This window comes from Arachis ipaensis, chromosome B1 (assembly GCF_059453495.1).
Source record: "Arachis ipaensis isolate K30076 ecotype BB chromosome B1, ASM5945349v1, whole genome shotgun sequence".
In the NCBI taxonomy this organism is placed as follows: domain Eukaryota; kingdom Viridiplantae; phylum Streptophyta; class Magnoliopsida; order Fabales; family Fabaceae; genus Arachis; species Arachis ipaensis.
This window is the reverse complement of record NC_142436.1, coordinates 13,029,864-13,045,242: the sequence shown is the minus strand read 5'-3', so window position 1 is coordinate 13,045,242 and position 15,379 is coordinate 13,029,864. Positions and strand designations below refer to the sequence as shown.

The 15,379-nt window shown below is 35.9% G+C and overlaps 1 protein-coding gene across 2 annotated transcripts; it reads right to left on the bottom strand.

Moving 5' to 3' along the window:
- Window positions 1–2,828: 2,828 nt before the first annotated feature.
- LOC107625263 (transmembrane and coiled-coil domain-containing protein STS1) lies at window positions 2,829–12,202 on the bottom strand. 2 transcript variants are annotated; one of them, XM_016327861.3, is made up of 15 exons: window positions 11,456–12,202; window positions 10,396–10,477; window positions 7,270–7,764; window positions 6,866–7,034; window positions 6,608–6,760; window positions 5,879–5,976; window positions 5,614–5,705; window positions 5,350–5,420; window positions 5,127–5,262; window positions 4,541–4,600; window positions 4,368–4,450; window positions 4,150–4,226; window positions 3,974–4,044; window positions 3,607–3,664; window positions 2,829–3,363 (listed from the first exon to the last, which is right to left on the bottom strand). In XM_016327861.3, the coding sequence occupies exons 1-15, from the start codon at window positions 11,713–11,715 to the stop codon at window positions 3,241–3,243; spliced, it is 2,028 nt and encodes a 675-aa protein (XP_016183347.1). In that variant the 5' UTR covers window positions 11,716–12,202; the 3' UTR covers window positions 2,829–3,240. The 2 variants fall into 2 exon arrangements, with proteins under 2 accessions (XP_016183347.1, XP_020973227.1); XM_021117568.2 differs by having other exon boundaries at window positions 8,757–10,477; window positions 11,456–11,754.
- Window positions 12,203–15,379: the final 3,177 nt, after the last annotated feature.

Sequence of the window (15,379 nt, the reverse complement as noted above, 5' to 3'; positions counted from 1 at the left end):
ATGGAGAGAAGCTCTAGAAGTGTATGGTTTGCGCATAAGCCGTAGCAAGACGGAATATATGGAATGTAAGTTCAGTCTGAGAAGGGAAAACCCCAATATAGAGGTGAAGATTGGAGAAAACATCCTACGAAAAGTTAAAAGTTTTAAGTATCTTGGGTGCATCATATAGGATAATGGGGAGATTGAACAGGATGTAAATCATAGGATCCAAGCAGGTTGGTCAAAATGGCGGAGTGCATTTGGTTTTATATGCGACAAAAAAGTGTCTTTAAAACTTAAAGGTAAATTCTATCGCACCGCTATAAGACCGGCTATGCTGTATGGTACGGAATGTTGGGCGGCTAAAGGAGAGCACGAACATAAGCTGAGTGTGGCAGAGATGAAGATGTTGAGATGGATGAGTGGTCATACGCGATTGGATAAAATAAGGAATGAAGATATAAGGGAGAGAGTTGGAGTAGCACCCATTGTAGAAAAGATGGTTGAATCGCGTCTCAGGTGGCTTGGACATGTGAGAAGAAGACCGATAGAACATCCAGTTAGGAGGGTGGATGAGATGGAAGATAGACAAAGGGCGAAAGGCAAAGGAAGACCTAAGAAGACTATCCATGAGGTGGTCAAACGAGATCTACATGTAAACGGTCTCTCTGTAGACATGATACATGATAGAGCACAATGACGTCGTTTGATTCATGTAGTCGACCACATTTAGTGGGACAAGGCTTTGTTGTTGTTGTTGTATTTTATAGCCCTAAAAAAATTCTTTTGATATGCTCATTATGTTTTCTCATTACAAAGAATGTGATTAACGTTTATAAGTTTATAAAAGCAAAAAACAAAAGAATAGAACAAAAAGAAAAACATTTAATTGGGAGCATTTTTTCAACATGTCTTTTTATGTAATTTAACTTTAATAATGATATTAAGTGTATACTAAAATCAGTCATTAAAATTAGTCACTAAAATAAAATATATATTAAAATAGAAAATACATATTAAAAATGGACACATGTATTTAACTATTATACATAAATACATAATAACTTATTTTAATAGCTAATTTTAGTATGTAAATAGTATTTTTATGTTTTTAAAAAATACCTTTCTTTATCCAAATAAAACTAAAAAAAATTAATAATTGAGAAGTACTTTTTAAAATGTGGAATCTACTTAAAAAAAAAATATCTTTTTAAAAAACATAAAAACAAATAAGTAATTTTTTTCAAAATCTAATTTAAATTAATCCTCTATTATGTTAAAGCATCTTTTTCCTAAAGTAAAAAATATCTTTAAAAAGAATGAAAATTTTAACATCTAAAAAATGTTTTTTCAATTATCCTTCTAGTGTTTTATTTTATTAAAAATAACTTACTAAACATACTAAAAAGTTAAAAAATCTCTTATAAAATAACGGTGGGTACTCCCATGAAGATATTATAATTGTCTTCATGTGATGATTTTTCTTTTTGACCCTTAGATGATGGAGTGTAGGGTTAGATTTTGATATGTTATAAAAGTGTTGTTTTTATTTGAAGTGTGGCCAAATCAATAAATCACACTTTTATACAAAGCATCTTCATAAAAAGATGTTTTTTGCATCTTCATTTGAGTAGCTCCCTAAAATAATAGCACCCAAACAAACATACTTAGTATGCCCTTTATCTCGTTAAGCAGTGTCATGCTTATAACACCTATGTACCCGCTGATATTTCATTGAACCACCAATTGATAGTAACTCCACTATAAGCCAACTTGAACAACTTTTTAAAAATTAGAATTTTAAAAAAATAAGATTAAGATATTAAAAACATGCCATATAAGCCTAACGCAAAAAAATCTCCACGTACTATCCTTGCATAGCTGCTTCCACGTGAACGCCATCTCCTTTGCGTTGCCGTTTCCCGAAGCTCCAGCAACCATCGCCGCCGTCGCCTCATCCACCATAACTGATCGCGTCGCGGCGCCAGTCCCCTTTGCATCAAAACCTCTTCACTGCGACGCGCCGATCTACACGCAACGTATCCTACGGCGAGATCGGACTGTCAACGTTGTGCTTCGGTTGCTGCGAGTCCAGTTCGCCGCCGATTGTTGCCGAGCACCCTAGACGGCATCGCCGTTCTTTCTACTTCCAATTCTCTTGGTCACGACGTGCGACTATGCATGCAAGGTCTCGTGAAACCCTATCAAACCTTCAACATGAGAAAAAATTTTTTCTATTTAACTTGAAATGTTTCTTTTATTAAATTTGAAATTTTTTTAAATACACTTGTAATGTTTCTTTGGTAAAACTTGGAATGTTTTTCTTTATTAAACTAACTGTCGAATATTTCTTTCTGTTAACTTGAATGTTTCTTTTATTATATTTAAGATTTTTTTTATTGCACTTGAAATGTTTTTTTGTAAAACTTAGAATATTTCTATTGTTAAGTCGGGATGTTTCTTTTGTTAAACTTTAAATGTTTTCTTTTCTTAAACTTAGGATGTTTTGATCAAGTGAGCCTCGCACGGTGCACAGAGGAGTTGCAGTGGAGGGTAAAACAACTAGCGCGACGGACGATTGAAAACGAGACACCAGCAACGCAATGAGAGAGGATGAGATGGGACTTTACATTGACGAAGCGGTTACAGGTTTAAAATCTTATTTTTAAGAATTCAAAATTTTATTTTTTAATATTTTGAAAATTTTATCTTTTTTCAATTATTCTTCTAGTGTTTTATTTTATTAAAAATAACTTACCAAACATACTAAAAAATTATAAAAACATCTTACAAAATAATAGCACCCAAACACAGCCTTAGTATGCCCTTTATCTCATTAAGCAATGTTATGCTTATAACACCTATGTACCAGCTGATATTTCATTGAACTACCAACTGATACATCTTTCATTCATGTTAGATAAAATCCTTATAGAAGATATAAGTGGTGTTTCTTGTCACATATGAAAGTAGTGTTTTTGCTCCAATCCAGTTACGCCAAATAACAAGTTGAGGCTTCTGTGCAGTTGATAAAGAAAATGTATATATACTACAGCTATCTTAACTCAGGTGGTCAACTCCGTAAAAGTACTGAGTTTTAGCATTTTATATCTAAAATCGGTGCATTTACTGGTGGACCACCAGCAATAACTATAGCAATAACTATGATGTACAGAGAAGTAGAGCACCTGAATGGTTGTGATTTTTCTGCTCTAGTTTTTCTTTTCCTCCCATTTTGGGATCCACAACGTCAGGGGGAGTTCAAGATATACAAAGAATGTTGTTATAAACGGGATAGTAAGTATCCAATTGAAGATCATCGATGATCTGACGGGTTGCCCACAGATAAGAAGAATGGCCTTCAATGTGGTTTGTGACATCGACCTGCAAATCAAAACACCACCAAATTGTCACTATCCAAACTTTTTAAGCGACTGCGCAGCTTATTTAAGGGATGGAATGACTAAAATGAATCAAGATAATTCAACGGTATAGATTTAATAGGAGTTATTGGTGTAAAGTTATGTTAAGAATCTATCCAATTATTTGCGTGTACGGAGAGTTTATCTAGGTGCAAGGACAGTTGAAGAAAAAACTACAAATAGCAAAGAAGGAGACGCAAGTTACATTTTGGATCCCAGGTATATTGACCGGTTGGATTCCAGATAATCCTTTCGTTAATAGGCTGCATAAAATAAAAAATAAAGATATTAGTTTCTGCTCCTTGTAAAAAAATATATCATCAAATTCTACACAAACAAAATTATGTTTGTTTGATAAAAAATTCATTATATTATTTTTAGATATTACCATAATATTATAACAGCAATAGAATTAATGCATACAAAAGCATTCATAGAACTCCATCTTAATATTCCCTGGTTTATTATTATTTCTTTGAAATGAACATTTTCGAGCTTAATTGTTCAAAGGTTATGTTAATCCCTACAACTTCGTAGAAACTTTATAATACTACATTAGTATTTTAAAGTACCTGGCGCGGAAGGCAACTCCGAGCATCCAGTCATTCCTTGAATAAGCATTTATAAACCTTCCTGCTACCATCTGCAGAAGAGTTTCATAATCTTAGAAAAACTTCTTTTTTTTTGTCTCAGAACAAATGAGAAGACTCTACAATAAGGGGAAAAAAAGTTGAATCCCCCCATGAACCTTTCTAGCAGCTTCCCAGTTCTCGTCCTTGATTGGGATTGGTGCTCCAAGAAGAACAACTCTTTCTACTATTTCGGCTGAAAATAAACATAAGGATTGCCTTGTAAGTCAACAAGAAATAATCTTATCCAATAGACAAATGTAAAGAGAAACAAAACACCTATCATATAAATAATTTAACACGGTCAAATACAAAAGATTAAACAGGAAATACCTACCACTGTTTTCTGTCTGGGACAAATACCGAAGACACTTGAAAATAACTCTTGCTCCGAGTGAGTAACCTACAAGTGTCACAGGCCTGAAATCCATAGATTAATAATATTGCATCTTTACAACTTTCTAGGAGCGGGAGTAAAATGATGCATTGAAATTTAGTCTAGTCAAATACCTATTTCCATGTACTCCACTTAATAAGACTTTAGCAAGCAACTTTCCTGCTTTATCTGCTCTGAAAAACAAAATTAACTTGGATAAGGAACGCAGATTGAAATATAGCAGTGTGCACTAAACAGAGAAGGTGTTCATAGCAAATTATTCATTAGAATGATGGAAGAATCATATCCAAAGCATGAATATACAGAAATGAAAAACAGACACAAAGTTCGCCATTCTTTTGACCAAAGATGTATGCCTTTTAAACTATGTAGTACACAAGATACATGAGTAGAAGGTCACTGTCAAAAATTCAGAATGGTATTTATTAGCAAAATAATCCAGACCCCAATCCAACCAACACCCCACCCGGAAAGAAAAAAAAAAAAAAAAAAAAAAAAAAAAAAAAAAAAAAAAAAAAAAAAAGAGGAAAATACATTCAATTATAAATTGATGAAAAAAAATAAAAAACTCCCAATATTTCAAAATTCAAACTCTTTGAAATGCATTGCACAGATGATAATAGCAAAAAAAAAAGATGTTTTATCCCATGACCACACAGAAGTTATGTTCCAAATAGAATGAAGAGTTAAAAAATAAACCTATTGATAGCAATTGTCCATTTACTATCTATGAAATCAGTCGCTGCAAGTAACGCGGCAGGCCAAGCCAATGCAGTTAAAAGTGTGCTCAGAACAGTCATCATTGCCCCTCGTTTCATCAACTCCATTGCAAGTCCTAATGCAAATTGAAGAGCATTTTCAGCATATCCAGTGCAACTTAAATACTAATGATTTATTAGTAATAGCACCATAAACCAATTACTTGAAGTAAGCCAATCTTGAATTGCAGTGCTCACGGCAATCAGATTCTTGGACTCCCACTGCAGTGCATATCTAGCTTTGACCAAGGTTGTATTTAAGGTAAATTGTTATGTCAGGATCATGACTTATAGAAATATTAACATCAAAATTTCTGAAATCAAACTGAATGAAAATTTCAATGTAATAAGATAATCCATGCTTGAAAACACTTCCCTCATTCCCTGACAAAGGAAAATATAACAAAGGGCAATATTACCAATAGTACCTCTCTGAGTAGTCATGCTGTCCTTCCCATGGCCTTAAAAAGTCTTCCTTCTCAAAAACAAATCCAGAGACCATGACCTCCACACTTAGCCTCTGCAAGAAGTTCGACAAGAATCTTTTATGAAAAATATATCAAATGCGAAAGTGTCCTTGGAAAATACAAGAAAGGTGAGATAAATACACATGCATCCACAGACACACAGATAATAGATCAAGTGAAATAAAAAGTCACATGAAAATGAATATTATTAGCTAGAAAAACTTACACCTTGCTTATGGTTTTCTCCTACAGCTTTGAATTCAAATTCTTCAACACCACCAACTCTCCTAGCCATTTTGCTTCCAGTAAGTCCAGCTCCCGCAGCTGGTAGAACAAATTGTTTCATAAAAAAAATTAATCATGCAAAAATGGAACATCTCTAACTAAATTTTAGAAATAAATGCATGGCTGGAAACATCTTGCTCAACAGATGCTAATTTTGCCACAACAGCAAACAAAAGACTATGACTGCCAAAATATCTTCTAAGTTGACGATTAATAGGCATGCATTGACCATCCAGCCAATTACTTATAAAATTAAAGACAAACTCCATTGCAAAAGCGGTATATCCTTGTCTGAACAACCAAAAGATAAATGTATGAGTTCTATTGCAACCACACTGGAACTCATCTAAGAAGCAGTTAGCATATGCAAGTCAGTCAACAATTGAAGCAGCCAAAAACAAAATCACCCTCACTAATCATAACGTGTTTATTATTGAGTATGGACACAACACTCTATCAGTCAAAATGTAAATGTAACACAAAAACCATCATATTAACAGCAATTAAAAACCCCAACACAAACACAACCATAAGACAACCATGTTAATAGTGACTTGGAGATCCCAACAATACCTTTAAACTGCAGACCACATTCAAAGAAAGGACAAAAATATCTATACATCACATGAAAAACTTCTAGCAAACTAAACATATTTAGGCAATAAAATACCTCCAAATGATGCAGCAACAGCAACAGAACCAGCAACAGTTCCTGCAGCACTAAAAGCTGCAGCAAATCCACTTGCTCCAATTACAGGGATCAGAGTACCCAAAGTTGGGGCCAAAGCACCTAGTCCTGCAGCAATTGCTGGTGCGGCCAACCCTGTAGAATGCTTAAAATAAAAAACAATCATATACACAAGGAAATATTCATCTGGAGTTTCTAAATTCTACAATGCAGTTACAATAGATATTAGGGTCTCCATACCACCAGTAACAGCCAACAAAGTTCCCCCAGTTACAGCAGCAGCACCAATAATCCCACGACGCTTCCATTTAGCCCACTTGCTTTCATTTAATTGACTTTCTTCTTTTTTGGATTCTTGTTCTTTAATTATAGCCATTGCCGCAGATGAAACCATGGTCTCAATGGACTCCTACAAAATGAATATACATCATTCTTACAATTAGGCTGAACTTGAATGTGAGTAAGAAATAAAAAGAAAGGTCAACATATAGGCAATGTACAATGAACTTCTGATCCCTGTCAATTAAAATGAACACTCAGAAACCATAGCACTCGTATCCCATGATCCTCGGCTCAAAACAAGTTGTTTCTTATTCACATAATTCTCTATTAAAACTTCAAGGATTCATTGTACATATACAAACCATTTTTGTCCACTTGACATCAAGCCAAGTTGCTAGCAACCGCAAAGCCACACGATGCCGAGCATCATAACCTTTTCTTCTCCGTGTATATCTCTTGTTATCTTCACCTAAATCTGAAAGACAAGCTGAAAGAAGTTCATAGAGAACAGTCACTTTTCTTTGATCACTAAGCATCGTCACCTCTTCAATTGGTTTCTCATCAATTTGGCCATGGACAAACCCCTGGGAATCTTTACAATCAACAGAAGGGGTAGTGTTCTTCTGAGCTTCGAATGGCACATCTATCTTTTCAGAATTAGGATTAACATCGGCAGATGAAAATTTCTCACGACAATGATGCTCATATTCGATAAGCTTTCCCCTTTTAGCCTTGGAAGAGCTTAAATTTTCTTCCATGCCAAGTAGTATACCATCAACAACTTTTGATAAAGCAAGTTCTTGATCTGACCTTTCAGAAGAACCATCATCAGATTCTTCTGCAAGCAATCTCAAGAGCTGTAACATTCACATACATAGTCTATTAGTGATATACTAAAAAAAAAAACATAGGAGTGCAAGCAACATCAATAGTTAGTAGAAATGAAAGCAAAAGATTAGAAAGTTGTTATAAAAGGAAAACACTAGAACAGTGGAGTCAGTAATATGAACTGCAATAAATATCATGTCACATACAGTCCTACAATTTTATTGTGAAATGCTTTCAGTTGTAAGTGTTACTACTTATTTCCAATAAATAACATAACTATCTTTTACCCTAAAATATAAATTTCCCTTTTGTTGGAGGCATATCAAGAATCCCAGCACAATTCTTCCTGTGTAGGAACTAGGAAGAATATGAATTTCTCACAAACATTCTTTGTGCAGGAAGATAATCAAACAACTAAAATAGTATGTTAGGAACCTATTCAATTATAGATAAAGCAAGGACCTAATTGTAACTGAGTAGCTAGGGTGTGGTTTGAAACCAACTTGCCTAGCTGGCAAATGAGTGAGAGAGCGAGCATTCTGATACGAGAGGGAAATAGGAATTATACAGCATGGTGTGGATCAAATCCTGAGCTTTTCTTCCTTACAGCATCCTTAAGAAACTGTTTTACTTCTGGCAGGAATTGAACAGCAAAGACTTAAATTCCTCAACAGAATTGAGAATTGAGAATGGAGAATGAAGAATGAACAAGGACTCAAGGGAGAAAGAAAAAACAGAGGACCAATGGAAGCAGTGTTGAATGGCTTACTTGATCAAACTCACTAGTGCTGGATTACAGGTAGCCACTGGAGCCTCTAGTACTTACCAGAATTGCTGGAATTCACAGGCAGCGTGGACAAGCAACGTTCAGTTGTATTTTAGAGTTGTAGAGGGGAGAAGAGGCACGAAAGAGAAATAAGAATTCTCTTGGCGAATGTGTGGTAATTCACATGGCTGAGTGGTTGTTGGGAGTGATTCAATTAATAGAGAAGTCTCAAAAGCAAAAGATGGATGAAATTACCCATTGTTGAAGCTGCATATGGGGGCAACATGGGGATTTGGCACTCTGCGCAATATCTTAATGAGGTTTGCCGAGAAAGGCCGCGATCCCAGCTGTGATGACTCTGATGAATGATCCGAGATCTTATTTGACCTTAGTCATAGGTTTTCTCTTTGATGGGATGGGATCTCGCAATCCCCCTCAGGTCTCACAAGATTGACTGCTCTACCTTCCTTGGGTTCCTCTTTGGGACACTCAACAAGCATTAATTGGAAGTGTAGCTTGAAAAAGTGATCTTGTCCCCAAACCTCGCCACACTTGAAGTAGAGAACTCTGCAGCTGCACTGCTGCAATTCTTCTTGTGAGAGGTGCTTGTGCCCTAGACCAACCACCTTCCTTGTTCTTCCAAATCCGAGTTGGAAGCAGCTCAGACCCAATAGAATTTGCACCTTTCAAAAGGCCCACCCTTCTCCATCAGTTTGCTCCACCTCCCTTCAATTCCCTATTTCTCTCCTCAAGCAAAAACGGCCTTTCACTATCTCACAATTAACAAAATGCAATGGCTCATAAACCTTTTAAATTGTTCAATATAATTCAACATGATACTGTACCAACTGGTACCCAAGAAATAGAAAGAAAACAATAGAACTAGAAGATCTGAGGTAGGAATGAATGATTGTGAAATCACCCCTTTCTCAATTCTATCTTAATTCCCACCCTCTCATCTTCCCTAATAGAATCAGCCTAGGATCACACACCCACCCACTAACTCAGCCACGGGGCCAATTAGTTACACAAGTGATTCCCTAGTCAGCCAGTCCCCACCATTTGCTCTTTTCCCTCTCCTATTCATCCTACTGTAAATGAAGGGTAAAGGAGGAATTCTCTTGGCTCTTGTTGCTGCCTCAGTAGAATTTTCTGTTTCGCTCCCACTCTTCTCAGGGTATGTAACAGATACCAATTGGTTTGACTTTTAGGAGGCGAAACAGGTCCTTGACCACTCGAAGTTGTAATAAACGCAGTGCTGGATCTCGAAACAGTTGCCATGAAGGAATGCAACCTGTTTCTCTGGAAACCGGCAAGGTACTTCCCTTCTAATGCCATGAACATAAATTCCATCCACACATCCCCTTCAGTTCCATTAACCAGAAAATAACTTCCGATATTGATGAGCAACCCCCGAGTGTCATCTCCTTCAAAGAGGCGAAGCTCCATCTCCTTACTTATGATGGAATAATAGAAGGCTTAATTATTCTATCTGTCCTAGTTTCACCAAATTTTCAATTAAGTACTTACAATAGAGTTAGCAATACAAGGGAGTTCCAAAGCGCTGAAACAGCTCAGACTCCTCCAACCTAAATTCCCAAGAATTAGCCTACCTTTTTCTCATTCCCCCACTCTAATACACTCTTTCCTCTAACAGAAAGCAAACATTGTGCACACACCCTCTGCTGCCAAGCTGGCAACAGCAATTCCCTCACTAAGACGAATACCGAATTAGTTAAGCCTACCAGCTGTATTTACTACTAATTCTGATTTCTATCATTGCCCAAAATGTCCCTAAACTCTATACACTATAAGCCATTAGGGAATTTATCTCTCAGTCTAAGAGTAACATCAAGGAATATTTCTGATTGATTGAAGAAGTTAATAGACATACTGGTCCCACATGATGTGTAGCCGATGAAGAGCCAGCAGTTTCCTCAAGTCCAGACCATGCAGCAGGATCAATATCCAGAAACCTGTTAGACACATAATGCTAGCATGATTAAACAGAACCCAACAATCTGCAATAACTGGATTTCCAAATAACTCTAAAGCTCATCTATGAGTAAATCAAATTTTGAAACAATAGTTTTTGAGAAACATAAATAATCAAATAAATAAATCATCACCTTGGTCCCTGAGAATGTAAAAGTCTACCATAATTAGAAAACTCACTCTTAAATACTCAAATATATTTGTTTTGGGGAAGGGACAAAATCAAAATTTGTATGGCAATCTACCATATATGCAACTGCTTAAAGATTTAGCTAATGCGTCATTGTGGCACATTTTGCAATAGATTTCTAGATTAAGTAATTTCCCTCTCTCTTATAATGATAAACTGGGAAGCTACAGTGGTACTATTTTCTCCAATTCTTTTTTCTTTTTTCCTTTTTTTTCCCTTCCCTTATATCAATATCCTCTTGTCCACCAATCTTCAAACCCATACAATATTAGACTATTAGATGGAACCATAAACAAGAGAATAATTTGAATTGCAAAGTTGTAATTAGTGAGCCCTTTGACTTGCCAATGACTCCCTAGTCAAGTAAAGCTAAGTAGGGGAGAGGTCTTGAACTTTCTATCTCTTCCCCTTTGTTGAGCATTCTTTCCTTTTAGAGCGAAGACCCAATCCGGTCCTTGTCCATTACCACGCCATCCTTAACTAAAAAACGGTTCAACATGGACGCGACCTCTCCATTAAAAAGTTCGTCAAATAGTAACAGAAATTGAATTTCAGCAGTTCAATTAAGCGAATAAAATGATCAAATAAAACCAGTACTATTATTGATTTTACAAAAAGTTCGATTATAACCAGCGCTTACAATTCCAATGCTAAAAAATGAGCGTTTACTGTTCTTATGGGAGGAAAGAACTCACGAGCGCACTCTATTTTATAAAAATGCACTGCAAAAAAAAGGAGAAAAGAATATCACAGTAATATTAATACGTACTTGAAAACGGGTCGGAGCAAAGCCGAGTTTTCGTGGACCCAAAGATCGGGGTCATCGGAAACTGAGTCGGCGCTGGAGCTACTACTGGTACGTTGTTCTCTGGAGAGGGGATCGTCGGAAGCAGCGGGTAAGGGCAAAATTTGGGTCTGGTGGATCTGCGCCTCGTGAAGGGCAAGCCCGAAAAGGGATGCGGCGGCGTACCTCTGCGTCGGTGACAGAATGGACGTCGTCTTCGCCGTCGTCTCCGGCGGCGATGCCATGAAAAGACAAGTGAATGTCCGTTGGTTCGTCCTTTTCTTGTTGCGTAAGGTTATGGGGATTCCTGTTCTTATTTTGGTGAAATGAGGATTTTGATTGATTTGTGTGTTTGAAAAGGTGAAATGAAAGTGAGAGGCAGAAATGTTTATAGTATTGTTTTGCTGTCGCCACCGCACGCCCGCGGAGGAGCTTGACGGGACACACTGGGTTTAACTTTAAATAATAAACCTCAAAAATAGTTGTTATCGAATTTTATATTTATTAACAAATTAGTTTTATATTTTTTTAATGGATACATAAATAACAATTATTTGTCCGTAACTATTTTTTTACTTTTTAACCGGTGGGATGTAACGACGGCTTTTTTATTTAAATAAAAAATTATTTTTTAAATGATAATAGAAGTTTACTTTTATGAAGGTGAACATCCTCATGAAGTTGTCTAATAATAAAGAGCGGAAATTAATTTTATTATGGAGAGTGAGTTAGTGTAGCACCACGTTATGGAGAGCAGGAAAGTTTTATCGGCCTGTTGGTGTCAGGCACAGAGAAATTGGGCTGTGCGAGGGGTAGCGGCCAAATCAGACCGTGCGAGTTGTGGCTGCAAAACGGACCGTCTGAGTTGTCCAAGCCCAAGCCTAAGCCACGTGTCGCACGTGTGTGGCTCCCCAGCGACGGTGCCCCTTTAACCCCACAAACCCCCTTCATTGCATGCGTACCCAAGGATTTCACTTTCCTTTCCTGCTTCCTTCCCCACCCAGCATCCATATCTCCATTTTCTTCCTCCCTGAATGCTTGCTACTTCATCCATTTGAGGGGAAAAAAAATTAAAATGTCTAAGAAATCAAAATCCAAAAATGTTGATCGTCCGAAACTTCACATTGTAAAATATCTCAACTATTCTGATTATATAAGTTTATTTGTTAAATTTTTTTTATATTTTAGAATTATAATTATTATTTTTAGAAATTTAATTAAATTTATTGTTGTTAGAAGTTAAAGTGAAGAAAATATATGTGACTTAGTATATAATTTTATTGATAGAAATTTAGAAATAAATGTTTAAATAAGGTGTAAATGTAGTTGATTGTTGTTTAGAATTGTTTATAATATAATAGATTATTAATAAAAAATACCTTTTTAGAACTTTTTGGAATAATATTAGAAGTTATAATTAAGTAGTTATAGTTAATTGTAGAAATTTAGGAATATATGTTTAAATAATAGTTAGAAATATATATCTTTAAATGTAGTTAATTCTTGTTTAGCCTTTTTTGTAATATAATAGATTAGAAATAAAAAAAATAGTTGTTTAGAATTTTTTTGTAATAATATTAGAAATTATAGTTAAGTGGTTAACTGTTATAATTAAATTTAAAAATTTAGGAATATATATTTAAATGATAGTTAGATAAGTGTGTTTAAATGTAATTAATTCTTGCTTAGAATTTTTTTCCAATATAATAGATCAGTATAAAAATTGACTTGTTTATAAATTTTTGTAATAATATTAGAAATTAGAGTTAAGTAGTTAACTGTTATAATTAATTTTAAAAATTTAGGGTTATATGTTTAAATAATAGTTAGAAATATGTGTGCTTAAATGTAATTAATTCTTGTGGAGAATTTTTTTCAATATAATAGATTAGTAATAAAAATGACTTGTTTATAATTTTGTGTAATAATTTTAGTAATAATAATTAATTAGTTAACTGTTATAATTTCGGTGTATAATTTTTTTGGAATAATGTTGACAGAAATATGTTATTTTAGTTGAGGTTTTAGTATTATCAATAAAATGTTTTAATTAGATATTTTTAAATTATCTATGATAGTTGTGGAATTTGAATCGTGATTTTGCTATGCTTTTGTAGAGTTTACGGATGTTGACAAGTGATCACCCTATCCCTCCGGATCGGTACAATGAAAGGGTGGAGGAGCATTTACGATCTACTGGTTTTTACCATGTGGCCCAGATTGGAGTAGTTCAATATCAAAAAGCACTGGTAAATGCTTTAGTGGAAAGGTGGCACCCGAACACACATACCTTTCACCTTCCGGTTGGTGAATGTGCCGTGACACTAGAAGACGTGGCTATGATCTTCGGTCTTCCGACCAACGGTCTTCCAGTCACAGGGATGACTTTGAGTAGTTTTGAAGCCTTAGAGGCGAAATGTCTGCACCAATTTGGGGTCGCACTGAGAAAGTCGGATTGTAGAGGAAACTGCATAAAACGGACGTGGCTACGGGATTTAAAAGAACGGTTACAGTTGAGTGATGAAAACAGTATACAGATGTACGTTAAGTTACAATGTTTCAATTATCATAAAGCACATTGACATAAGTTACATTGTTTCAAATAGGGGTGTTCAAAACCGATCCAAACCGAACAAAACTGACCAACCGAACCAAACAAACCGAAAACTGAATAAACTGAAAACCGAAAAATAATATTTTGCTGTTTTTTGCGGTTCGGTTCGATTTTCGGTTTTAATAGTGAAAACTTGAACCAAACCGAACCGAACCGGTAACTTTTAAAACCCTAAATATAAAAACCCCCAACCCCAAGTAACCGCCACTCCCACACTCAGCAACCCTAGTCTCCACTCCGCAACTCTCTCCACTCTCCCCTCGAGTCTTCGACCATTCCACGATGCCGAAAACTCCTCCTCCCACCCTCCACGAAGCCGTTGTCCTCTCAACCATTGACGTCGCCAAATAGAACCCTCTCGGTGGCCCTTCCTCGTCAGTCTTCACGCTTCCCTCTTCTGGCTTCTTGGCGCGGTCCTTCCTCTTCTGACCTTCCTCATCGCGCTTCCCTCACCTTGGTAGGGCTCTGTCTGTTCCTCACTTCCTTGTCGTCCTCCATGTCTAGCAGCCGCATCTCCTCCAAGCACCAGGAGCTGCATCGTCCTCCACGAACGTCATTCTTCGTTTCTTCCAGGACTTAAGAGGAGTCACCAACATTTGATTCCATTCAATTCACTTTTCACAAACCCTAATTTTCAACCAGGTAAGTTCCACCTAGTTTTCTTTTTTTTTCCCTTTCAGCATGCTCTTCTAATATCGAACCCTAGGGTTTATCACACATAAAATTTGACGATTCGATTCATGCTGCGTTGAAGAAATCATGTAATTTGGCTTTTAATATTTTTTCTGTTAAAATAATTGTTCGATTGGTTGTTTATTATATATCATGCTAATTATGAGTGGGATTATGCCATGTTTGATCATTGTATTTTGTGTAGATTGTATAACAAAGAAAGTTTTATGACTTCGATGGTTATGCACTTATGCCTGTAATTTTGGTAATTTGACCTGAAGCATTAGTTCAAATAATTTAGTTGAAATAAAATACAGAAATTTATATGTGCAAAAATTTGCTGGAAGTTCTGTGTAATTTGTGAATCTGTGAATTGTATAATTGTGTGTTTATGATTCTGGCTTTTATGGGCAGAGTGAGCATGAAAGATGACACCAACTCTACCTTGGACCTTTTGATGGATTCTTAGTAGCAGCTTGACTTGTCAGAGTTGCTCATCCCAGGTATAGAAGGCTTTCAATGCAATTCTCTTACCTTTACTGTTAATTGTGTGTACACTTTATGTTTTGTCATACAGTTTTGATTTGACATTGTTGCATTAGGAGGAGAAAGGTTCCAAGGTA

Bases quoted from the DNA above. Each gene is read 5' to 3' on its own strand.
- LOC107625263 (XM_016327861.3), bottom strand. From the start codon at position 11,715: ATGGCATCGCCGCCGGAGACGACGGCGAAGACGACGTCCATTCTGTCA. The intron at 4,045-4,149 runs GTTCATGGGGGG...ACTCTTCTGCAG, and splicing joins ACTGGGAAGCTGCTAGAAAG to ATGGTAGCAGGAAGGTTTAT. The intron at 3,665-3,973 runs GTACTTTAAAAT...TATTTTATGCAG, and splicing joins GGAGTTGCCTTCCGCGCCAG to CCTATTAACGAAAGGATTAT.